Source organism: Dromiciops gliroides, chromosome 2 (assembly GCF_019393635.1).
Source record: "Dromiciops gliroides isolate mDroGli1 chromosome 2, mDroGli1.pri, whole genome shotgun sequence".
Classification (NCBI taxonomy): Eukaryota; Metazoa; Chordata; class Mammalia; order Microbiotheria; family Microbiotheriidae; genus Dromiciops; species Dromiciops gliroides.
This window is the reverse complement of record NC_057862.1, coordinates 460,208,185-460,234,062: the sequence shown is the minus strand read 5'-3', so window position 1 is coordinate 460,234,062 and position 25,878 is coordinate 460,208,185. Positions and strand designations below refer to the sequence as shown.

Sequence of the window (25,878 nt, the reverse complement as noted above, 5' to 3'; positions counted from 1 at the left end):
TTTGGCTACCCTCCTTGGAAGGGAGAAGACACTGTGTGTGTGTGTAGTCATATTACAATGGGACTGTTCCAAAAACCAATCCTGGTTCAAACTGGTATTTGGGGAGCTTTGGGGAAATTTCTCAAGCAAGTAGTGTCTGGGACTAAAACCAAGCCTTTATGTAGGTATTTGTATGTAAAGCTGGATGGCTCAATTCCTGCGAGAAAAGGTTTTGGATGTCTCTGTGTTGTAATGGTTCAATAGTCTTAGACTCAAAGGAAGTCAGAGCTGGAAGAGATTTTAGAACAGAAAATGTCAGAGTTAGAAGGGATCTCGGAACATAGAATGCCGGAGTGTGAGGGATCTCAGAACATAATTGATGATTGTCATTGCTGGAAAGGAACTTAGGACACAAGAACATAGAATGTCAGAGCTGGAAGGGAACTTTAAACATAGAATACAAAATTTCAGAGCTGAAAAAGAACCTTAGTGAATAGAACATAGAATTTCAAAGCTGGAAGCAACCTTAGAACACAGAATACCAGAGCTGGAAGGAAACTTACAGATAACTGAGTCAAATCCCCTCATTTTACAAAGGAGGAAACTGAGGCCCAGGGAAGGGAAGAGACACACTTTGAATCAACCTGGGAAGTTGGTGGCAGAATTTTGTTCTCCTGGTTTCTACCACATCGTAACAGACAATGCATTTGGCTCTCTTAGAACTAGTTGACTAGAATTTGCATGGGAAAGATCTTTGGTTCAGTTCACTATTCACTATGGAAACTGAAATTTAGCTATTGTTCCATTCAGGGTCCAGAATTATTATTATTATCACTATTATTATTTTTTAGGGTACAGAATTATTAATGTGTTCCATTCCAGTTTCCCATTCACAGTTTGGTTCCAGTCCCTACATATATACATCCATGTACAGTGTAGAGTATTACATATTGCCATTGATAGAAACCAGGTAAGAAAATTCAGATAGTCTGGAGATGCTCTCAAAAAAGAGAAGGGCCAGAGAAAGCTTTTGCCCCTAAGGACTGACCCCCAAGGACCCTCTCCCCATCCCCTCCCTTGGTTGTTACTAAGACATAGTGTGATACACTATGGCATAGAGGCAGAAGACCAGGGTTCAGTTCTTCTACCAAATACCTTTATGACTGTGGTCAAGTCACTTTGGTTTTCCAAGACTTAGTTTCCTCATTGGTAAATTGTGGAAAATAATTTTCAAATCACATGCCTCTTAGGGTTATTGTGGATAGAGTTCCTTATAAAGTGCTATGGAAATGTGATCTCTGATTTGAATTGTTCCACAGAGAGAAGCTTGCTGCCCTGAGGGAGATGAAGTGCCCTTGGACAAGCTCAGCAGAAAAATCAAGGGGGCCACAAGATATGGACAGGTGAGGGCTGTATAGACACAGTTATACCGTCTCTCCATCCATTTTGCTACATATCTGGGCAGCCTTCAAGGAAAGGAAGTTTGGACAGTACACCCTGGGAAGTAGTTTCTCTTTCCAGGTGTGGGTGAGGCATGCTGGTCTTGGGTGATGTTTCTAGAAATAGGCTAGTGGAAGGCCTTCGGTCTGGAAACATTGATAACTTTCCATTTTGTTTGGTAATGTCATGGGGCTGGGTGATAGGGTTTCAGACTGACTGAGAACAGCCAATTTGGAGTTAATAGGAATCTTAGAACATAAAAGATTGATTGAATTTTGAATGGGAAGAGAATTTTGGTTCCAAAAATTCTTGGTAAATACAGGATGTCTAGAAGGACAGTTCTGGTCAGGTCAACCTTTCCAGATTTCCATGTTGGGTAAATTGCATTTGACAGATCACACCTTTCTCCCTCCTTCTCTTCCTCCCTCTCTTCTGCTTTCGGTCCCTGCTTTATGAGCACTAAACAGGAACAACAGAGACAGGTTATGTGAAATGACAATACCAGACAGTTGGCAGACATTTCCACAAAGGAATCAGACATCGAAACTTTGGATGGGATTTTCTGTGCCCCTCCCTACCCCCACCCCCCACCCCTACTCCCCTAGGAGCAACAAAAACCAAGGAAGGGAGGAATAAAATAAAAAGACCAGAAGAAATCAGATATAGAAATGACCATAAATAAGTCTCCTAATATATTATTCTGTAATACAAAAGAAGAAATTTGACTCAATTTCCCTATTATAAATTTGCTAAAAATACATATATATATTTTTTATCTGAACAGAAAAATAGACTATTCTGAGATGCACGAAAGTCTTGTGACATTTCCATACATCAGATACTTAAAGGGCCAGCGCAAAGGTAAACACCGAGGTAATTCCAACTTTTGTACCTTTTCAGGAACTAATTAAAGCCATCTTCTCCCTGACTGAGGGTAACCCAAAACATTCTGTGGTTGTATGAGGTTAGTTTTGGTTTCCTTAGCACAAGGACTTGAGAGGCTATGCAACTTCTAAAGAAGGGAAACCTCTGGTTCTACTTGGTCAGTTCTGGAAGGGTGGCTATGGATGGTGGCTCCTCCTCCTCCCACTTGTGTGGCCACTTGTAGCCATTGACCAAAGTGCTTCAGCACAGCGGTCCTGCTGGTCCAGGCCTAGATTCCAGAGTTTGGTTATTTTCTCAAGTTCTTGGTTAGATGTCTTGGATAATGTGATGTGAGACTTGGTGGCAGAGAGAGAACCTGGCTTTAGCAACCTGGTTGGTTTTAAGTCTTAAATTACCCCCTGTTCATCAATTAGAAACTGTACCAGCCATAATTCAGTCAAGACAGAAATATACAATAGATACAAATATTAACAGTACATTACAATTTTACAGAAGAGAATACTGTTTTGTTTTGCTCCTTATAAACAGGTACCTTATTAGCTGCAAGGGAAGAGAAGGCTTAGAGTCACCAGATACTCATAGGATGTGTTGATAGTTCAAAGAAGTTTGCATCGCCTGTGATTCCCAGGGGTTGGGCTGCACCAGTCAAAAGGGAATCTTTTTTTTTTTCTTCTGAATTCTTTATTCCCTAACTCTTCTAGGAAAGTGGGAGTCACAGGAATAGATGTATCTTTTTTTCTTCCTCCTTCTTTTGTGTCCCTTTTCCCCTTTAAGTGTGCTTAGATGAAATTCCTAAGAGAGAAAGGCACTGAGAAATCTACTGCCGGGAAGTACTGTTACTCTTCTTTGTTCAAAGTTTAAAAGTTCAAGAAACCGTCTCCTCCCAGGGTTAGCACTCCACCCACAACTGGCCACAGTTTTGTCTCTGGAGTGTGGCACTGGGGTGGCCAACCGGCCAGTATTTGACTGGCTTGGCCAGAGTTTTGTCACAGAATCCAGTTGTTGGTTTGGGATCCATGAGTGGATTAAAATGAATTAGTCATTGGGATATGTCATCGTTACAACAAATTGGTTAGGGATTGGCAATGGGAATGACATGGAGATGCTCTTATTGATGTGATCTGTTCTGATCCTTTGGGGAAGAAATGGATTTTGTTGTCCCTAAACTGTAGCGAGGCAGCATAGAAGTTGCCCCTACTTGCTTTCTTAGGGAGGAGCTGTGGAAGTTTGGGTCTATTCTCTGTTGAGATCCAGTTGACAGGCGGGTTTTGCTGAATTGATTGCCCAAAGAGAAGGGAACCCTGGGGTCACCTCTAATCCCTCTCTGCCAACCTCCATTCATAGCTGTACAAACCACTGCCTGTGGGTTTGTATGTGTCTATTTTTCTTCCACTTGCTTTTTGTTGACTCCTGGACAAAAACACAATGGGAACTTTTGAATGGCCTTCTTCTTCAGATACCTGTGGGATTGGGGCAGGGTGGAGAGGGGAGGGGTGGCAGCACTCTATGGATCCAAATAAGTGCTCTTCTCTACCAAGGACATTTGAGTCTCACCGTTTAGTAACACCTAAGTAGATTTCCCAGTGTATATGTACATATGTGTACCTATGTACAAGACTGCATGTGCATGCACATAACATCCACTTGTAAAAATTTGGATTCATTATGTTTTTATTTGGAACTGGGCACACGGTAAGAGCTACATTTCCCATAATACATACACACAAAAGTGAAAAATAAAAAAAAGAAATCAAAACATCCTTCAAGCATAGTATATGCTGGGTCTCCGTGATTCTGTTTCTATAAGAAATCTATAGGGTTTGGGCTTTGATGCCACAAAAGGTAGGTTTTTAAGGATACTTCTGAATTCATCCTTCAAAAGTGACTCAAAATGCTACTTTAAAGTGAGACAAAATAGGCGAGCTAAGGGTTGAGTCCTAAGTGACCACACAAGGCAGACAGGGCCTTTGGTTACAAGGAGAGTTGCACCAATTGATTTCAGTTTTAAAAACCAAACCAAAACATGACATGTTACTGATCTAGACACCTCTTATCAACATAACCTGCAAATAAGATGCATCGATTTAAAGTAGGGTTGGTGAGTTCCCTTGGTATATGGCTATATTTAAATGTGTTCACTTTCCTGATATGTAAAATATGCAATGTCATTTTTTTAAACATAATAGATTAGCATCAGCTCTAAAAATTTCTCAATTGGAAATCACTATTATTTACTTTTATATATATAATATATATGTAAAAAAAGCTATTTTTCCCTGAATTTTCACATTTGTGCTGATGACGGACATGAATGGCGACCCAAACAAAGAGAAGATGCTAAGAACGGCGGACGTTGTGTTGGACTACCTCCCGTTGCCTCCCACAGGCAGATAGGCCACCCCAGATGGCTTGCCAGAGAAAGCCTCCTTGATAGATAGTTGCCATCAAGTGTCTACACTCCCAGGCTGACACAAGGATCCCGGGAATACTCTGCAGCAAGTCCTCTAAGTACACTTGCATCTGCTGCACACGCACTGTGAATAGACCTTGGCAAATACTTCCAGTTGCTATTTTTCTCTGTCACAGGGGCCAAGGACAGAGCCCACCCAGGGCCCACCCTGACTCAGTGTATATTCATCTCCCCCAGCATGCTGAGGTGGGAGGAGAGCCAGGTGTATATGCAGCATAGAAGTCATTGGACTGAGGACGGAAGAACCAACCATGGAGTTACAGACCACAACCACTGACGATGTACATGTGAACTTATTGCTCTTGTCCGTACAGGCTGCTCTAATATGAGAGGACAGCATTATGTACAGACAGTTACACCGAAAACAAACCCAAGACTAGTTTACAAGAAAGGAACGGAGACACCTGACTCCAGACTCTTGACTGTCTTCCTCAGCGGTGCAGGCATGGTGTCCCTTGGACAGGTTGATCATGAATTGCCCAGGTCACCTACACTGTCATTGGGGTGCTAGAAGCCTTTTCTTTGAAGACTTATGGGGATTAAGAGGTTAGCTTCATGGGGATGGGGGTGGGGAAGGGGAGCCCACAGACATAGACACAACACAGAGTGGTAACAGCAAGCAGGTCACATGACCCACCTTGGCCACTGACTGATGTCTTAATGACAACCTTGCCAGTCACAATAGGTGGCCCCCATGAATATAGTGCTTGTTTTAAAGTGCTAGATGTTTATGCTGTCCTTGGTAGATCCCACCTTTGAGAGACCATAAAGTGCTTTTTGTTTATAGCATTTTGTTTGCTTTTTTTTAGCGTGAAAATATCGCAGAAACAAGTTAATCCCTTTACAGTTGCTATAACCTGTCATGGAAGGATGTATTGAAGAGTCTAAACTGGGTGTTGCAAGTGGGGCTCGGTTTCCTTTTGAATTTCGCAGTTTTTTTTTCCTGTTTTAAACCAATTAGGTTTCGTTGTGGCTCACTCGTGGTCTCTGATCATAGTATTTCTTTTGCATATCTAACACTTGCATATCATTTGATTCTATGCTAATTAAGTCTCCAAAAATATTCTTGTTTTCTCCCACAACATTCTATTGGTGTCCGAGTTCATTGCATTGGGTAAATGTCAGAGTTACCAACCCCTCCCCAGGAGGTAAGGAGTCAATTTAAATCAGATACAAGTGGTGCAACTCACCCTGCTTTGACCTCAACACATAAGCTCAGGTTTCTACGAAATACTGAAGTAGGTGAAGGGTCTGCAATCAGTTTTTCAGGCCAGAACCTTGGCCTGTACAAGTGCTCACATTTCCATGGTGTAAGCATCCCCTGCTACCTTGAAACACCGTCTCCATCCAGGAGGCAGAGGACAAGGGTGCCCCATGGTCGCGATGCAGGGCCCCAGACTGGGCTTCTCCTCCCCCCATCCCTTCCTTTCCCATGTTTGCTCCTGTCCCCTGCTCTGTTCTTCCCTGGGAGGGATGGAGGCATCCCCATCCAAGGCTGGAGCATTTGAGGTTGGAGTGTCCTGACGGAGGTATGGGGCACAAGGATGTGGGGAGAGGAGAGTGTGTCGGAGGGAGGGGGGAACGTGGACTTCTGTGAACATCGTTCCCAGCCCCTCCAGAGAAGGATGCTAGGAGAGATCCAAGGAGATACCGTAGCCTGGCCAACCTCACTCTGATGGGTGGTTTTCTGGACTGGGAAGTATGATCCTTCCAGAGCAGGGCTTGTGGGGCCGCTCTGGGCATTTCCTTGGATATCCTTCATTCTGTATTTTATTTAGAAACAAGTGGCTTGTTTCATTTGTAAAGTTCATGCAGAAAAGCTCGGTGGTGGGGGAGCGGACAGCATCCCTGGGAACGTGCCAACGGGTCTCCTGCCTAGGGCTTTTCAGATGCTTGGATCCTTTGTGCTTCCCTGTCCTCCGCCCCCTGGCAGCACGTGGACCTCTGGGGATATGTGATTATCTAGTTTGCCCTTTTCTTGACCTCTCTGATTCTTTCCAGTCAATGCTTCCATGGAATAAACACAGTTCTGCCCTAGAAACTTGGGCGAGGTGGGGCAGGGGGAGAGCTCCTGGTGGTTCTTGTCCGTCCTGTGCACACTGTCTCTCTGCCTGAGGAACCCGCTGTTGGTGATGCTGTACTTTGGACTGGTGTTGCTGTGAAGGCTCTTCGGGGGGCTGGAGTCCACACTGTAGAGCAGCTGCCCTTCGTCGTCGGTGTCTGCGTCGATGTATTGATGGATGCTGGCGTCGTGGAAGTTGAATGCTATTGCTGCGTGCTTCTCTGGGGACTTGGGCGGCGTCCTGGCGCTTGCCGTGGTGTAGACGGAGGACTCCGGGCTCAGCAAAGACCGATCTGGGAGCACAGCGCTCTCGAGGCCCGTGATGGTGGCACCGCCCCGGCTTCTGAGAGGATCTGAATATAGCCCCAGGAGGCTGCCCATGGGTAACGGCGAGCCTTGGTCCCCCCCCTCCATGAAGTTGACTTTCAGCGACCGAAGTTTCAAGGGGTTGTTCGTCTTCATGGAACTCTTGGGACTCTCAATGAAGAAGCTGGAGCGTTGGCTGCCATCTGGGGTCGGGTTGGAGTCTGACATCCTACTCCCCCCCGAGTCTGGAGGACCCCGCCAGCCGAGTTCTTGGGCCACGGGGCCACTTGTCTTGCTAGAGAGGGATGCCAGCGGGCTGTGGGAGAACCTGCTGGATTCCGGAAAGTCTGTCGCACAGCTGATGAAACTATCGATGCTGGACATGCTGCGCATGTCGATCACCCCTTCTGTGCGCGTGGGCAGGAGGGGCACCACGGGACCGGGGACGCTGTCCATTTCAAGTTCTTCCTGGTGTTTGCCCTGCTGAGCCGACTCCTTGGTGTTAAGGTTTGGCTGAGACTGAGTCTTGGCCATTTTGTTGTACATGTCTTCCAGCTGCTGAACATTCAGGTGCTGGGGGCTACAGGACGATCGGGCCTTTTCTGGAGACCCCTGCTCTTTTGTTTCAAAGGACTTGCTGGAGCTAGTTTCAGACAGAGTCCTCTTCGTCCACTTCCACTTGCTAGGAGACAAGTGGTTATCTTGGACCTTGTCTTTCTTCCCAAGGGTCTCCCCGTTCTTTTCCACAACAATGTCCATCATTTCTATGCTTCGGGCAAAAGCATCCTTCATGTTCATGGAAACGATGCTGCCATTTCTCTTGGCTCTCTCCAGGGCTTCCCGGCGCTTGATGGCCTTCTCTTGTCTCTTCTGCTCCTTGTAGAACTCAGAGAAGTTGTTGACGATGATGGGGATGGGAAGAGCGATCACCAGGACACCAGCGATGCAGCACAACCCCCCTACGATTTTACCCAAGAGGGTTTTGGGGTAGATGTCTCCGTAGCCCACGGTAGTCATGGTGATTGTAGCCCACCAGAAAGAGGCTGGGATGCTCTTGAACTTGGTATCATCCTCATCCTTCTCAGCAAAGAAAACCAGGCTGGAGAAGATCATGATGCCCATGGCTAGGAAGAGAATGAGTAGGCCAAGCTCATTGTAGCTCCGCCTGAGGGTGAACCCCAAAGACTGCAGGCCGGTTGAGTGCCGGGCAAGTTTGAGAATCCTAAGGATTCTCATGATTCGGAAAATTTGCACGACCCTGCGCACGTTTTGAAACTGTAGCACGCTCTTGTTGGACTCGGTTAGGAATATGGTGACATAGTAGGGCAAGATGGCCAGCAAGTCAATAGCATTGAGCGGGCCCTTGAAGAACTTCCACTTCTTCGGGGAGGACAGGAATCGGAGGAGGTATTCCATGGTGAACCAGGCGATGCACACAGCCTCCACATGGGCCAGCTGCGGGTTATCAGTGCTCTGTCCAAACTCATCAAGGCTTTGAAGCTCAGGAAGTGTATTGAGCGACAAGGCAATGGTAGAGAGGACAATGAACATGATGGAGATAATGGCCAGGATCTGTGAAGAGAAGAGAGCTGGATTTAGTCAACAATAATAATAGTAACAGGATAATTATTTTATATTTTTATATTTATTTTGAGAGGGAATGTGGTATTGCAGAATATAATTAGAATAGCTAGAATTCATATAGAACTTTAAGGCTTGCAAAGTGCTTTACGTATGTTATCTCATTTGGTATTATTCCTATTTTATAGATGAAGAAAAACTGAGTCCGAAAGAAGTTAAATGACTTGCATAGTGTTCCATGCTAGTAGAATAAGGCAAGATTTGAACTTAGGTCTCCTATCTCTGTCTCTCTCTCTCTCTCTGTGTTTCTCTATCTCTCTCTCATGCTGGAGCCAGCTAGATGGCTCAGTGGATAGAATGCTGGGCCTCGAGTCAGGAAGACCTGAATTCAAATCCAGCCTCAGACATGGATTAGCTGTGTGACCCTGGGGAAGTCACTGTTAAGAGAAAGAAAGGGCAAACCACTTCAGTATCTTTGCCAAGAAAACCCCACAGACTATATGGTCCATTCGATAGCGGAGAGCTGACCTGGAAGACTTGTCTAAGAGTTCTGCTTCTGACACATGCTGACTGTATGATCTAGCCAAGTCACTTAATCTCTCTTATGATTCTGAATTTCAGAGAAGGTGCCATCTGGTGTTAATGGAGGAAATTTCCTCACCCAAGGTGTTCCTCATACCAATGAGATCACAGGCCTAGTCCCTATCCCTAGGAACTAGATCTTTATATCTTACTTCATAATCTTCAGGTTACTTTCACTTTAGAAATCAGGTGTGGTATAGGGGAAAGAATTCTGGATTTGGAATCAGGAAGTTTGGTTTGTAATCTTTTTTTTTTTTTAAATTAAATTAAATTTTTTTTTGTGGGGCAATTGGGGTTCAGTGACTTGCCCAGGGTCACACAGCTAGTAAGTGTTAAGTGTCTGAGGCCAGATTTGAACTCAGGTTCTCCTGAATCCAGGGCCAGTGTTCTATCCACTGTGCCACCTAGCTGCCCCCTTTTTTTTTTAATTTAAAAAAATTTTTAAATTTTTTTAGTGAGGCAATTGGGGCCACGTGACTTGCCCAGGGTCACACAGCTAGTTAGTGTTAAGTGTCTGAGGTCGGATCTGAACTCAGGTACTCCTGAATCCAGGGCTGGTGCTCCATCCACTGCGCGACCTAGCTGCCCCCTGGTTTGTAATCTAACGTGACTCTCACTAGCCCTGTGACTGTAGCCAAGTCATTGAACCTAACAAGGAGTAAATCTTCTAATCTGTGAAATGGGGACAACAGTGCATTAACTCACCACATTGTGTGAAGAGAGGACTTTTTAAACCTTAAATAGCCGTAGAAAAGTGAGCTGTCCATTAGTATGAGCTCGTTTTACTCTGGGTTTGCAGAATGCTAGAACTGGAAACAACAGGGATGTCAGGAGGCTCAAATGAGAGAATTTTGGCAATTTTGCAAACCTCGAAGGACTATATAAATGCTGGTTATTTATTATTATTGATGTGGTTATTGTTATTATTACTATTAGCCTTGAGTCACCGGGTCTCAAAGCAAATGACTTCATTCTCTCAGCCTTCTACTGGGCTCCTGCTGAGCTGAGCCAGTATTTATAGAAGTATTGAGGGCTGTGCGGGTAAATGTTTAACAATCAAGTTCTCAAAAAAAAAATATAAGGTTGCAATCCACTTTTTTTTTTTTTTTGTGGGGCAATGGGGGTTAAGTGACTTGCCCAGGGTCACACAGCTAGTAAGTGTTAAGTGTCTGAGGCCGGATTTGAACTCAGGTACTCCTGACTCCAGGGCCGGTGCTCTATCCACTCCACCACCTAGCTGCCCCCCTGCAATCCACTTTTAAGTTTATTCTGCATTATTAACACTAAGGTCTAGACAATCAACAAAACAGTAACTTGACCATTGAACCGCAGTGATTGCCGATTTTGGAGGTGGAAGTGCTCGCTGGAAATTTAACAATGGGTTTTGCAAGCTGGTTAGAACTAGCTCCAGCACACTCCCGGCTGAGAGGGACCTTAGAACACAGCATGTTAGTTTAGCAGTAAGCATTTATTATTAATTAATATCACATATTGACCACATGTTTCCCTGACTTCCCCATTAGTCACAGGCTTACAGGACTAAACAATTACATACCCAGCTTGTAGAGTAAGTCCCAGGAAGAAGGGCTAAATTCTATTTTTTTTTTTCATTTTTGCTAACAATTTGATTTTTCTTTTTTTCCCCTTTTTTCTTTCTTTCTTTTTTTTGTGGGGCAATGAGGGTTAAGTGACTTGCCCAGGGTCACACAGCTAGTAAGTCTCAAGTGTCTGAGGTCGAATTTGAACTCAGGTCCTCCTGAACCCAGGGCCAGTGCTTTATCCACTGTGCCACTTAGCTGCTCCTGAACACCAGCATATTATAACCCAGAACACATAGGAAAGTTGGCACATAGGCATAAAATACTAGAGCTGAAAAGGTTGTTATATAGAGATTATCTTGTCCAACCATCTCATTTTGCTGAGTAATAAACCAAGGCCCAGAGCGGGGAGGTGACTTGTCCCAGAGGAACAAAGTAAGTTAGGAGCAGCTTTGGGACTGTACCTCAGGTCTTCTGACTATGGGTCCAATGTTCTTATCATCCAGGATACTACCACCATGTAATAGTACCATGAATCCCATGGGACAGATGGGGAAGTTGTAGTATCGTGAGAATAATGGGTTTGGAATTAGTAGACCCAGGCTCAAATCTCAGCTCTGCAGTTTACTACCTGTGTGACTCTGGGCAATTCACCTAGCCTTTCTAAGCCTCTTTTCTCATGGGCAAAATGACAAGAGTTGGACTTTCTCCCTAAGGCTCCTTCTAGGTTTGTGTTCTCTGGTCCTAACTACACACACACACGATTATATTTTGTTATATTGATTATATATGATAGAACATATGTTATATATCACACACATTACACACAACATGTATTATACAGCACACATCACATGTTATATATAATAGATGTGCTGGTATATGTCTATGTATACACACATGTGTATTTACACAGATACATACATTTATACATATGTTGTTAAAAATTTACCAGCACACCCTGAGTCTGTATGTATGTGTGCATGTGTGTGTGCATGTATATATATGTGTGTGTGTGTGTGTGTGTGTGTGTGTGATTTTCAGTGTTAGGGAATGAGTATTCTCAAAGCAATGGGGGATAATGCAAACACTTCACTGGGAGAGTGCTTCTTGGAGTTTTGATCCATATACCGTATTTTCAACCTGCAGAAAACCCAGGCCTTATCAAAGTGTGTGGAATACTCATAATTGATGTGTTGCAGAGGCAGACACATAAATTATGCACCAGCTATTGTCTGTTTAACCTTGGTGGTTGTTTAGGTGGCTCTCCCCTTTGCACCTGGGAATGTGCCCTTGCAGAGAGGAGGAAAGAAATATCCTTCTCATAGGAAGGAGAGAACATCATCTCCCTTCCTCCTCTATTTTCCCAAAGTGGTGTAAGGGAACTTCTGGTGGGCACCGTGTAGCAATCAATCAGTCCATCAATAAGCATTTACAAAGCACCTACTGTGTGTTAGGTACTGTGCTGGACACTGAGGATACAAAGATAAAAACCAGTTCTTGCTTTTCAGGATGTTATGTTCTATCAGGAGAAGCAACATGCGCTAAGAAGATAAAGAATAAGTACAAATTAGATACTAAGAAATATGGGAGTCCTAGACTCAGTCGAGGCTAGATTTGAGTTCTGCCTTAATTGATGGTGTGACTTTGGGCAACATGCCCATCTCCTCTTTGGGCCTTGGATTTCTTCCTTTAATTATAAATAATAATAATAATAATAGCCAGAATTTATATACTAGCTATTAGCTAACAGTTATATAGCACCTACTATGTACCAGGCACTATGCTTTACACATATTGTTTCATTTGATCCTCACAGACAACCTGGGCAGGTAGGTATTGTCATTATCTTTACTTTTTTTTGATGGGGCAATGAGGGTTAAGTGAAGATATTGTCATTATTACTCCCATTTTACAGTTGAGGAAACGGAGGCAGGCAGAGGTGAACTGACTTGCCCAGGGTCACACAGCTAGGAAGTATCTGAGACCAGATTTGAACACAGGTTCTTCTGACTCCAGGCCCAGCACTGAACCACCTGGTGCCTCCTATAAAATGAGGTGCTTGGACTGGGTGGTCTAACAAGTCCCTTCCATCTCTAACATTCCATGTTCTAAGGTATTTTTTACTTCTTATGTTTATCTGAGTAGATAAAGGCTTCTTGAGTAGGGATCCTAACTTCCATCTCCTCTCATTCTGTCTTCCTACATTCCATAAACCTGTCTCATAGACTCTCAGAGCTGGAAAAGATCTTAAATTAATTTTTAAATAATAAGAAAGATGAAAAATTTAAATTTTTTAAAGAAGAAAGGATCTCAAAGTTCATTTGGCCTCTAACCTAATCTTCTGAATAATGCAAGAATTCTAGGAGTTCCAGCATCCTTGGTATGTGACCATTCAGCTTCTGCCTTAAGACTTTAGTGACAGGGAACTCACTACCTCTCAAAGCAGCCCTCTCCATTGTTGGATACTTCTTACTGCTGGGAAGCATTTTCTAAAACTGTAACTTCCACCCAAGTAGTCATCCAGGTTGTGCAATGGATGAAGTGTCAGACCTGGAGGCAGTAAGACCTGAGTCCAAATCTGCCTTCAGACACTCCCTAGCTGTGTGAACCTGGTCAAGTCAATGTAACTAACCTCTGTCTGCCTCAGTTTCCTTAACTGTAAAATGGGAATGATAAATAATAGCACCTACCTCTCTGAGTTGTTGTGAGGATCCAATGAGATAATTGCGAAGTGCTTAGCATAGGTCTTGGCACATAGTAAATACTATATAAAATTCATTATTATTAGTGCTATTAGTTTTGCCCTCTGGATCAAAAAACGTCTTATCCCTATTCCACAGGACAGCTCTTCAGAAACTGAGGACAGTGTTCATGTACACAATGAATCTCCTCTACTCAAGGCTCGATTTCCTCAACTCTACTCTAGGCCAGTTTCCTCATAGATCATGGTTTTTGAACGTCTTCCCATTCTTCTCTAATACACTTCAGCTTTTCTAAGTCCTTCCCATGATCCAATCCCCATAATTGGACAAAATGTCTCAGATGGGACTTGATCACCCTCCTCTCCTTGTTTTGAATATTCTACCCTAGATGGGGTCGGACAAGATAGCATATTCCAGATGTGAACTCAGAGAGAAGGAAGCTGGGAGCTGCATCTTCACATTCTTTTATATCCCTGAGGCTTAGCACAATGCCTGGCACATAGTAAGAGCTTGATAAAGGCTTTTTGATTGACTAATTGCAGATCACTCACTGGGTTTAGAGTCCAAAGACCTGGTTTATTTCTGCAATTTAGCTGTAAGTCACTTCCCCTTTCAGGGTCTTAATTTTTACCTTAATAAAATGGAGAATACTTGGCCTGCCTCCTTTATGGCAACATGGGGAGGAAATGCTGTGTCACCTGTATTAAACTCTTATAGACATATGTTCTGTGGTGATTATTTTTTTAATAAAGTATTTTATTTTTTTCCTGTTACATGTAAAGATAGTTCTCAACTTTTGTTTATACAAGCTTTCCAATTTCAGATTTTTTTCCCTCCCTCCCCCCTCCCCTAGATATTGGTTTTATATATATATATATATATATATGTATATATATTTATCTATCTATCTATCTATATCTGTGGTGATTATTACAGAAACCATGGTCTCTTCCCATTTCACCAGAGGAAGGACTTTTTCAGGAAATGTCCCAGAATGAACCCTTGGTCCTTAGTGGGAGGAGCCCTTAGTTGACCCTTAGGAATGAATGGGACCATTTGGCTTACCCAGCCTTGTCCTTTCTCACAGAGTTGAGAGCTGGAAGGGGTCTTTGTACAATTTTGATTGTACAGGATAACGGAGCAAGAGCTAGAAGGGGTATTGGAGGCCATTTTGTCTAATCCCCTCATTTTTTTTTTAATTTTAGTGAGGCAATTGGGGTCAAGTGATTTGCCCAGGGTCACACAGCCAGCAAGTGTCAAGTGTCTGAGGTTGGATCCGAACTCAGGCCCCCCTGACTCCAGGGCCGGCACTCCATCCACTGAGCCACCTAGCTGCCTCTAATCCCCTCATTTTATGGATGGAGAAATTAAGACGACAAAAGCTCAGGTCCTTTATCTCCAGAACTGATGCTACTGATGCTCTTTCCACTGTACCAGGTCTTGTGACCTTGAAGAAGTGATTGAATTTCACAGAAAAGGAAAGTGAGTTCTAGAGAGGGACCCAAGGTCACAAGTCACAATAAATGCCAGATATGGATATAGATCTTGGGACTCTTTCTATTTTGCTTCAGTGTTTCCTCCAAGTCCTATTTAGAGGGGGACTTAGATCCTGTCACCAAGATAAGATTTGGGGGTGGGGATTGGATATCTGGACTTTGGTTATTAGAGTCTTTGTAGGACATTCTTTGGGATACGTGATCCTTTTCTGGAATTGGTTTCCTCTAAGAATCAGTGGTTTTTAGAGGAAAGCAGGCAAAGACTGGGCATGATGGTACATGCCTGTAATCTCAGCTCCTGGGGAGCATGGGGCTTTTGAGCTGTGGTGGGCTAAGCTGAGTGGGGGCTGAACTGAGTCCAGAAGCAATATGCTGAGCCAGAGCCATAGGGTCATTAGGTTGCCTAAAGAGGCATGAACCAGCCTAGGTCAGGGATGGAGCAGGTCAACGCTCCTGTACCAATTAGTAATGTGATAGAGTCTCTGAGTAGCCCATGCATTTCTAGCCTGGGAGAGAAGGAAGAAGAAAGAAAAAAAGAAAGAAAGAAAGAAAGAAAGAAAGAAAGAAAGAAAGAAAGAAAGAAAGAAAGAAAGAAAGAAAGAAAGAAAGAAAGGAAGGAAGGAAGGAAGGAAGGAAGGAAGGAAGGAAGGAAGGAAGGAAGGAAGGAAGGAAGGAAAAAAAGAAGAAAGGGAGGGAGGGAGAGAGGGAAAGAAAGGAAGACAGAAAGTTATGAAGGAAGATAGAAAAAAAAGGATGGAAAGAAAGAAAAGAAAGCATTTATAGCTATCTGAAAATGGCCACTACTGACCCAGGCCCTAAAGGAATAACCTCTTTCTAGTTCTCCTTTAAATCAGATCAACCAACTGTGAGATGGTCCAGCCATTCTACAAAATAATTTTGAATTATTTGAGAAAAATGCCTAAACTTTTCATATTCTATGGCGTATATATGTGTATATTTCAGGGCCACAGAATATGAAAAGTTTAGGCATTTTTCTCAAATAATTCAAAATTACACATATATGTGTGTGTGTGTATATGGGACCTTTCTGTCTTTGATCTCTTTGTATATGACTAACATACCATCCTCCATAGTATATCTGTATGTATACTCCATATATACAATACATACATGTATTTCATATATATATATATATATATATATGTACACACACACTAAGATATTGGTAGTAATACTTTTTGTAGCAGAAAAATCACCGGAGTAAAGTGGATGCTTATTTCCTGGGAAATGGCTGAACAAACTGTGATATATGAATACAATAGAATATTATTAGGCAGGTGATTGTGAGGTAAGAAATTACTTATATGATGAATTTTACAAAGATATGGGAAGACTTGTGTGGACTGATGCAGAGTGAAGTGAGCAGAACCAGGAAAACAATGAATAGCAAAATGTGAATGAATGATAACACAAAGATGACCATTTGGTCATTATAACAAGCAATCTTGGCTGCGGGGAAGAGATAAGTACATGTACTTCCTTCCTTTCATTGGAGAGGTGGGGTAGGGGAGTTTTTGGCTGTGGAATGTTGCATATGTTTCAGACATAGTACATGTTGGTTAGTTTTGTTTAAAGGTTTTTGTCATTGTTATAAAGGAGGGCTCAGTGGGAGAAGGGACCGAAGAACAGTATAGCAAAATTACTGTGAGGCCAAAACAAAAGGTATCAAACCCACCCTCCCCAATAAAATGAAGTGAGAGCCACCAATTTTATTCACAGATTTAGACTTAGAAGAGATCTCAGAGGCCCTCCAGGCCAACTCCTCCATTTTACAGTCAAGGAAATCGAGGTAATGAGGTGACTCACTCTAAGTCACTCACATGAAAAGTGGTAAAGCCAAGATTCAAATCCAAGTCTCTTTACTCCAAATGTAGGAGTCTTTCTACTGTTGTTTCTCAATTCCATTTATGGAGTCACTGGATCTCAGTGCCAGGAGGGAGCTCCCAGGTCTCTAGCCCAACTTGTACCTGACAGGTGTACCTTTTCTTAGAGACTTCTGGTTAATGGAATCTGCTCATTACCTTCCATGTCAACTTGCTCACTTTTAAATAACTCTACTGGGTAGGATGTTTTTTCCTTATATTGAGCTGAAGTTTAAAAAATTATCATTTACTGTGCTCATGGCCTTTTGCTAGGCCATTGGGAAGACAGAATGTTAGGCAATATACATGTTTTCTAGTTTCATGGACTTTATAGTCTAGTAGGACCAATTATGAGTCTACAGAATGATTCCCTATTGCACTCTCCATAGCCCCACCCACAGGGACTCACATGTAGAAGTTGCTCAGTCAGTGCTGTTTTCTGAGTTGCTTTGTAAAAAACATGGGGAATCAAGCTGGTGATTTGGCCTTTGTTGGAGTCTTTGTGTCTGATGGGTTTTAATATGCCAGAGGTGACTGGGGACAGTCCTCTTTGGAGGGGAGATGGCATAAGGGCAAGGAGAAGGGTAGAAGGATAAATATTCAATGTGTCTTTTAAATGTGAAATTAGCATTGGAAAGTAGAAAGAATAGTAGACTTGGAATCAGGGAACCTGGGTTTGAATCCTGCCCATTGCTTTCTAGTTGTATGACTTTAAGTAATTTACTTAGTTTTTCTAGGTGTCAGTTTCCTTTTCTGTAAAATTAGAGGTGGGGTTAAACTAGATCCTAGCTTTTTTTTTTTTACTTATTTAAAATTTGTTTTTAGATCCTAGCTTCTTAAACTGTGGGTTGTGACCCCATATAGGGTCGCATAACTGAATGTGAGGGTTGAGAAAAATTTGGTAAAAGTAAAAGGTTATGTATACTTACTTTATACAGCTATATACCTAGGGTTGCCTAAAAATTGCTGGGGCAAAAAGGGGTCACAAGTGGAAAAAGTTTAAGAAGCCCTAGGCTAGATGATCTCTAGAGTCCCCTTCCAGCTCTAAATTTTATGATTAAGGAGGCATTGTCAGGGTTCTCATCCAGTTTCAAGCCCAGGAAAGAACTGTCCCCAGCTGAATTTCCAGAAGTTTTTTCTCACTTGAAAAGAAGAATTAATAATAATAGGGATAGGACCCATGATTTCATAGATATAGGGAGGAGGAAATTCCTTCTACCAATGCAGGTTGGTAAGTCCTCTGCAACTTAGAGTCATAGAGTTGCTTCTAGTATTGAGAGGTGAAGTGACTCGCTAGTATCTGTCAGAGGGAGGACATGAATTCTTTCCTCCTTCAGAAGCCAGCTTTCTAGCCAGCATCCTATAGGTGCTGATTAAAAACCGGTGAATTATTTAACATGAAAATTATAACTATTTGATAGGTGAGAAAAGAGACTTGTAGAAATGAAATGATTTGCCTAGGGTCACACAGCTATTAAGTGTGGTGCTGAGAGTCGGACCCCGCTCTACCCATCCACAAGCACACATTAGGCGCTCACTGTATGCCGTGCATTGTGCCTGGCAAAAATGAAACACTTCCTGTCCTTAAGGAGCTTATATTCCTGACTTTAAGCATGCTCCTATTCTTTCCACTGCATTATGCTATCTCAAGAAAATGTGATTTGCCTTTCCCCCTCCTCTTCCCTCCCCACCGCCCCTTTAAAATACAGAAGGTATGTGCGGGAGCTGTCCAGCTATTTCCAGAGCATCCGTTCGTCTCTATTTCCAACTACTCAGGTGTCCCTGGCCTCTGGGGAATTAGTGTTCCCCGGTTTTAATCAGATGAATCATGGGAGCCAATCTGGTTAAGAGGATTGGGGGCAGTCTGTTGGCCTCAAGGGATTTTATTACACTCTTCCAACTTTCAGGTGGGAGGGAGATGACTGGGTTGGGGTAATGAGAGGGGAAACTCGGGGTCATTTGGATTCAATTAAGTTCAATTTAGAAAACAGCTCCTAGCTCCAAAGAGACCAATGGGAAATAATAGCCAAATGTCTTCTGTTTTCAGAGACATTAGGTGGCCCAGGCTAAGGAAGGGGGGGAGTTATTGGGGGAAGGAGAGGGGAGGGAAAGTAAAAATAGAAGGAAAGGAAAGGGATCGGGTATAAAGAGTGGGTAGGCTGTGGCCACCAGACACCAGTGAGAACCACAGTCATAATCTTTGGAGTAGAGTCTTTGTGCCTCTATCTGGGTAGGTGATTAATGAAGGGGAGAAAATGTGGTGAGATTGAGTTAAGTTTGGGGGATCCCATTAGCTATGCATCAGAAATTGTCTAAATGTTGCCTTGAGCAGTTGCTGTGTAAGCTAAAACAGGACTGGGGATAGCAAGACAGAACTGTGGGTTCCAGTCACTGCTCAGCCCCTTGTCTCACTTTCAGGCAGCATGGTTCAGTGGGAAGAGCTCTAGTTTGGGACTAGGAAAACTTGGTTCTAGTCCTGGACCCATGACTAATTTATTGCCTGACCCTAGGCAAATCATTTCTTTCTCTAGGCTTTATTTTTCTCATCTGTAAAATGAAGGGGGTCCATGGAGGGCAATGTCTGTGAATACATTTCAGGGAGTCTATAAATGTTTTTTTTAATTATTTTGCACTTTTCTATTTTAATTCATTGCATATTTTGCATACTTTGTATTTTTAGTTTACAATATTGACTATATTTTAATAAGCTTCTCTTTTGTTATCCTTTGAATTTTACTTTATGTTTTAAAAAATATTATTCTTTAATGACAAGCAGGATGATTTCAGAAAAACCTGGAAAGACTTACATGAACTGATACAAAGTGAAGTGAGCACAACCAGGAGAATGTTGTACACAGTAACAGCAACATTGTACAATGATCGACTTTGTTCACTATTCTCAGCAATACAATGGTCCAAGAAAATCTCAAAGGACTAATGATGAAGCAAACTATTCACCTCCAAAGAAAGAACTGATATTGAATGAACACAGACTGAAGCATTCTATTTTTTACTTTCTTTCATTTTTTCTTTAATTCAAGTCTTCTTGTGCAAAATAACTAATATAGAAATGTTTTACATAATTGCATGTTGTGAGATTTAAAATTGGATACTAGAGCATTAACCTCTCGTTTCTAACCTTTCCCTTCTTTATCTCCCAGACTAGTAAATGGAAGAAGCCTCTGGTCTCTAGATGAGCTTTAAGTTCCCTCCCAGATCTGGCCAATGTTCTCTGATATAAGGTTGGCCACCCCCACTTCCCCAACCTTATTTGGACCCAGGTACAAATCTCACCACCTTCTACTAAACTCCGTTATAGTCAAACTACTTTCCTCCCAACTCAGCATTCCACTTTCCACCTTCCTGCATTTGTACAAACCCATGCCTACAATGCGCTTCCTCCTTATCTTCACTTCTCACAAAACTTCTCTTCAAGGCTTCCATCTCAACCACTTGCCATTCCTCCAACATGACACTCCATTTTCTGCCTTCGTGCCTGGAATTCTCTCCCTCCTCGCTTTTTGCTTCTTCAGGAGGGTCTCCCCTTCCTGATCCCTCCTCCCCAGCTGTTAGAACCTTTCTTTCCAAGGGCCCATACATGGTATTAGAAGCAGGAGTAAGTCTTTCTGACTCCAAGGCCAGTTCTCTACCTAGGTCAGGTATCCACTAGGATCTGGCCTCCTGATGTATGTGTTATATTACCCCAAAGAGCTCCTTAACTGCAGGGATTGTATCTTTTTTTGGTCTCAATTCCCTAGCACTTAGCTCAGAGTAGATGCTTAATGAATGTTTGGTGAATTGAACTTGTTAGATTAGAAATTTATTGGATTGTTGGAAGGTCACTGGGAGTCCTGAGCTGAGAAGACCAGTCCCTGGGTGTGAAGGCAACTCTGCTACACCCTGAGACTCTTGCTATGTGTCTGGGATTGGACTACCCCTGTGTGATCAGGGAGGCACATTCTGGGGATGCCTAGCTCCAAAGTAAAGCCTCCAAGGACAGAGATTTCAGGTCCAGAGATGTCATTAAGGGAGAAGACTGGGACCTCAATCCCATCTGTTAAATGTAGGCACTTATAGACCAGTGTGGGAGTTCTTAACCAGGAGTCCGTGGCCTTGTTTATATTTTGTTGTCCTTCAATATAATTGATCTCCTTTATAATCTCATGTATTTTCAAATGCATCTTTTAAATTTTATTTAAATTTAATTTTTTTTGGTGGGACAATGAGGGTTAAGTGACTTGCCCAGGGTCACACAGCCAGTAAGTAAGTGTCAAGTGTCTGAGGCCAGATCTGAACTCAGGTCCTCCTGAATCCAGGGCTGATGCTTTATCCACTGAGCCACCTAGCTGCCCCCTCAAATGCATTTGAAAATACATTTGAAAACATTATTATGAGAAAGGGTCCATAGGTTTTACCAGATTCCCAAAAGGGTCCATGTAACTTGGGGAATGTAACATCTTTGGGCCTCAGCTTCCTCCTCTATAAAATGAGCTGTTTGTATTAGCCTAGCTATAAATCTCAGGATCTTTTGGTGCTATAGTGATTAGGATACCCCTCAATACTCGAATTTGCTCATTCCTTAACGCATTGAGGACAAGGTAAGCCTTGGGAGGGAGTGTCAGGCTGCTTTTGGTGATTGATGTCCTCAAGGCCTTCCTCTGACCATAACCAGAAGGAGTTGGAGGCAAAGGGCTGTCCAGAAGATATAAATAATGGAAAGCAAATATAAAAGTTTTGGAGACAAGCAGTCTCCTGCCCCTGTGTAAAGGTGCCTGGAGCATTCCCTCAGTGGGTCAATGGGCAGAGAGTCAGGAAGAGAGCAGAGTTCTGGGTTCTAATCCTCCCTTCCAGAGCACTGAGTTACTGTGAGACCTTGGACAAGTGGAGGTTGGACTAAATGATCTCTCAGGAATCTTCTAAACCTGACCTCTGTTGTTGTTGTAAGGTCATTCCCAATTCTGACAGTCTATGTTCTAGTACTCTTTCCATTTGTGAAACAGTAAATGTTGTCATTGAAGGTCCTTTCTAGCACTAATATTCTGTGACCTAAAGATGCTTTGTGTGTAAAAATGGCCATTTTTCATCTGAACCTTGGCTAATGCTGAGATGAGCCAGTTATCACCAATCTCATTTTAGTTGATTAATCTTCAACATATGATCAGAAAGTGAGCATTTTAATGGCTCAGGAATAGATCTTTTCCCTATAGTCTTTTAGTTTGAGACTGCTCTGCTCTGATCTCCCCTCTGAGACCCAGTGTCAAGAACACTGAGATGTGAGTCCTGGTTCTTCCCAGACTTGCTTTGGGACTTCAGACAAGTCACTTTCTTACCCTAGGCTTCACTTTCCTTGTTTGTAAGGCAAGGTGGACAATGCTCTCCTTGTTTCCTTCCCAGGACTATTGTATGTATTAAGTGAGAGTTCTCTCTCTCCAATCATATCTCACTCTCCTCGTAAATGGGGGTAAGGATCCTAGCATCGGAAATCTTGCAGGATCGTTGTGACAAAGGGCTTTGCAAATGTCATAGTGTGATAGATTTTATTATTGTTATTACTAACAACAAAATATATTATTCGTGTTGTTGCTAGTAAGGATAGGGACTAGACTTGTGATTTGGTGGGCGTAGGAAACTCCTGGATAAGGCTAGGTAGTGGATTAGTTATAGTACTGGACCGGACAACAAAAAGACCTGAGTTTGAATCTTGCCTCAGATAGACACTTGGTAGCTGTGTGACCCTGGGTAAGTCTCTTTATTACTCAATTTCCACTATAAAATGAGAATTATAATAGCACCTACCTCCCAGGGTTATTGCAAGAGTCAAATAAGAGTATTTGTAAAGCACGTTGTAAACCTTTACAATGCTATATAAATAGTAGCTACTATTATTACTACCAATCAATGCAAGTCAGCATTTCCTTTCCAATGCATAGTTGTTTTTTAAGCAACCTGGGTTAAGTGATTTGCCCAGGGTCACACAAGCTAGTAAGTATCTGAGGTCAAATTTGAACTTGGGTCCTCTTGACCTCAGGGCCTGTGCTCTATCCACTGCACCACCTAGCTATCTAAGAGGATAGTCTTAGAGCCTTTCTTAGAGAACTGAGAGAGATTAAATGACTTGCCTGGGGTCAAACAACCAGTATGTATGGGGCTGGGGGGGGGGCAGGCAGGCTGGGGAATTTGTGCTCAGGTCTTCCCAACTCCAAAGCTGGCTTGTTATCATGCTGCTTCTAATTATTTTGTAATTAATTCTAATAATATTTTTTCCTTAACTCCATTATTATCACCAATGCTGGAATACCAAGGTACAGTATTTTCATCCTTAGCTGACTGAGATTGACATCAGGCACTTTCAGACTTTGAGGCATATCTGCACTCACTGAGGTTCTACTTCCTGGTCAGTCTGTCTTGGGTAAAGGGGACAGCTGTTCCAGGCTTGTCAGATGTCTGTCAGTCCCATGAGAACCGCTCAACAAGGCTATGGAAATCAGAGGCTCTCAGCTCAGTTGCTGAACCAGGTTCTACCTTATGAATATGCAAGAGACCAATAGATATTAATTGCCGGGAATACAAGAGTATGTCAGTCAGGAGCTTTGGGACCCTGTCATTTTCTAGGGGAGTTTGGAGCTGATGAGAAGAGTTGTGCTTTTGTTCTATGGCCAATGGGGAACTCCCAAACTTATTCCTGAAGACACAAAGTATAGCCTTTGTACAACCAATGGCCTATGGATGAATCCCTTTAAAACCCAGGGGATTGGTTTAGTAGAGGGGGTCAGTGGAGGAAGTCTTGGGTTTCTTCTATAGTCTAGTCTCCAACTCTGGCTATATGACCTGGGGTAAGTCATTTACCTTCTTTGTGTCTCTTCTTTTTCATCTACTTTCTTCTCTGACAGAAGAAGAAAGAGTACTGAACTTGGACTCTGGAGGAGCTGGTTTCAAATCCTGCTCTTGATACTCACTAGCTGTGACCCTAGTCAAATTACTTAACCTCTCTGAGCCTCAGTTTCTTTATCTGTAAAACAGGAATAATCATCATCATTTCTACCTCACAAGGTTGTTGTGACAAATCAAAGACCAATGATGACAATGTATATGATGCACTTTGCCGATCTTAAAGTGCTGCATGAATGTTAGCAATTATTATTATTTTATTATTATTCCCATGCTTTCTATAGAGGTAAAAAAAACTAATAGGAGTGGGGTCAGGCCCTATAAACTGATAATAATCCTTACTCTTAACATTGTAGGGTTTAGAATTAGAATGTATCTTTGAGGCATGTAAACCAACTTCCTCATTTTATAGATGTGGAAAGTGAGAGCCAGAGAAATTAATTAAGTTGAAGGTCACAACAGTAGTTAAAAAGTAAAGCTGGGAATTGAATTCAAGCCTCCTGACTCTAAATCTAGTGCTTGGTTAATTACACTAAGCTGCCTGTGGACTGTTAGCCCATTTCTCAGATAGAGACACTAAGGTAGGGAGGCGACTTGCCCATCCTCGCCTAGCAGCGGGCTTGGAAATTTGATGTTGTGATCCCAGCTCAGCTAACTCAGGAAACAGGAAAATGAAAATGCTAATAGCCTCTGATATTTCTATAGACCTTCCTGGTTTACATAGTGTTTTCCTAGAGGCTATTTTATTTGGTTCTGGCTAAACTTTGCTTGCGCTTTAAGGAAGTTTCTAGGTTTGACCCTGGGGTTTAGAAAGGAGAAATGACTTTCCTAAAGCCATACAGCCAGCTAATGGCAGAGTGGAGACTAGAGATCGGGTCTTCTGGTCCCCCCCATCTAAGGCTCTTTCTATTATACCTATTTTTCCCATGGCATGATTTGACTAAGACTACATATACCAAGATCTGCTGGGGAACCCTTAAATCCTCACAAATAGCTTGTCTCCCAGCTTTCTTTCCCTCTCTAGTGCCCTATCTCCGATGCTTAGCAGGCTCTCCATTTCCTTTTGGGGAAGCAAAATGGAGGCAGTTGAGTTTGAGAAGGCTGGGCTGGGCCTCCACTGGTCTAGCTCTTTGGGATAATCTTATAGACAAAGGACTTAGAGGGACAAACCTTACAGGCAAAGCTCCTCCCTCCTGGGTGAAGTTATTGAGACTGGAGCTTTTGTGGGGCCTTCATTTGTAAATGCACATGACAGGGCTGGAAGAGGGGTGTCTAGGGTGTCCAACTTGGTTAGGCTACTAATAAATCCCTGTGGATGGAGTGACTGATCATGATATATGAGATTTGTTTGATGGAAATGGGGAGTTAGCACAGTGGACAGAGATCTGGGCCTGGAGTTAAAATCTAGCATCAGGGGGGCAACTAGGTGGTGTAGTGGATAAAGCACTGGCCTTGGATTCAGGAGTACCCGAGTTCAAATCCAGCCTCAGACATTTACTATCTGTGTGACTCTGGGCAAGTCACTTAACCCCCATTGCCCGCCTCCCCTGCCCCCCCCCAAAAATCTAGCATCAGACACACACTATTAGTTGTGTGACCTTGGGCACTTAACTAACCTCAGTTTGCCTCATTTTCCTCAACTGTAAAATGGGGATAAGAATAGTGCCTACTGGGGCAGCTAGGTGGCGCAGTGGATAGAGCACTGACCCTGGAGTCAGGAGGACCTGAGTTCAAATCCGGTCTCAGACACTTAACACCTACTAGCTGTGTGACCCTAGGCAAGTCACAACCCCAATTGCCTCACTAAAAAAAAAATAATAAAAAAAAAAGAATAGTGCCTACTTCACAGAGTTGTGAGGATCAAATGAGGATAATATTTGTAAAGTACTTTGCAAAAACCATTACACGGATGCTATTATTGTTGTTGTTATTATCCAGAGGGGAGAAAAGGGAAAGATTTTTAATGTTTTCGGCAGCTAATTAGCTAGGAAACGATGATCTTCTATTGAAAAAGCCCAGTTCCTGGCTAAGTTTCCAGTCCCATGTTGTTCCCCAGGGCTGAG

At 42.8% G+C, this 25,878-nt stretch overlaps 1 protein-coding gene across 2 annotated transcripts in view; it reads right to left on the bottom strand.

Annotated features, from left to right (window-relative positions):
* Positions 1 to 2,029: 2,029 nt before the first annotated feature.
* Positions 2,030 to 25,878, bottom strand: part of KCNB1 (potassium voltage-gated channel subfamily B member 1) — a 135,008-nt gene continuing 111,159 nt past the window's right edge. For both annotated transcript variants that reach the window (XM_043984334.1, XM_043984335.1), the window contains exon 3: positions 2,030 to 8,714. In XM_043984334.1, coding sequence (XP_043840269.1) covers positions 6,660 to 8,714 — 2,055 coding nt within the window. In that variant the 3' untranslated portion in view covers positions 2,030 to 6,659. The remainder of the gene's footprint in view (positions 8,715 to 25,878) is intronic.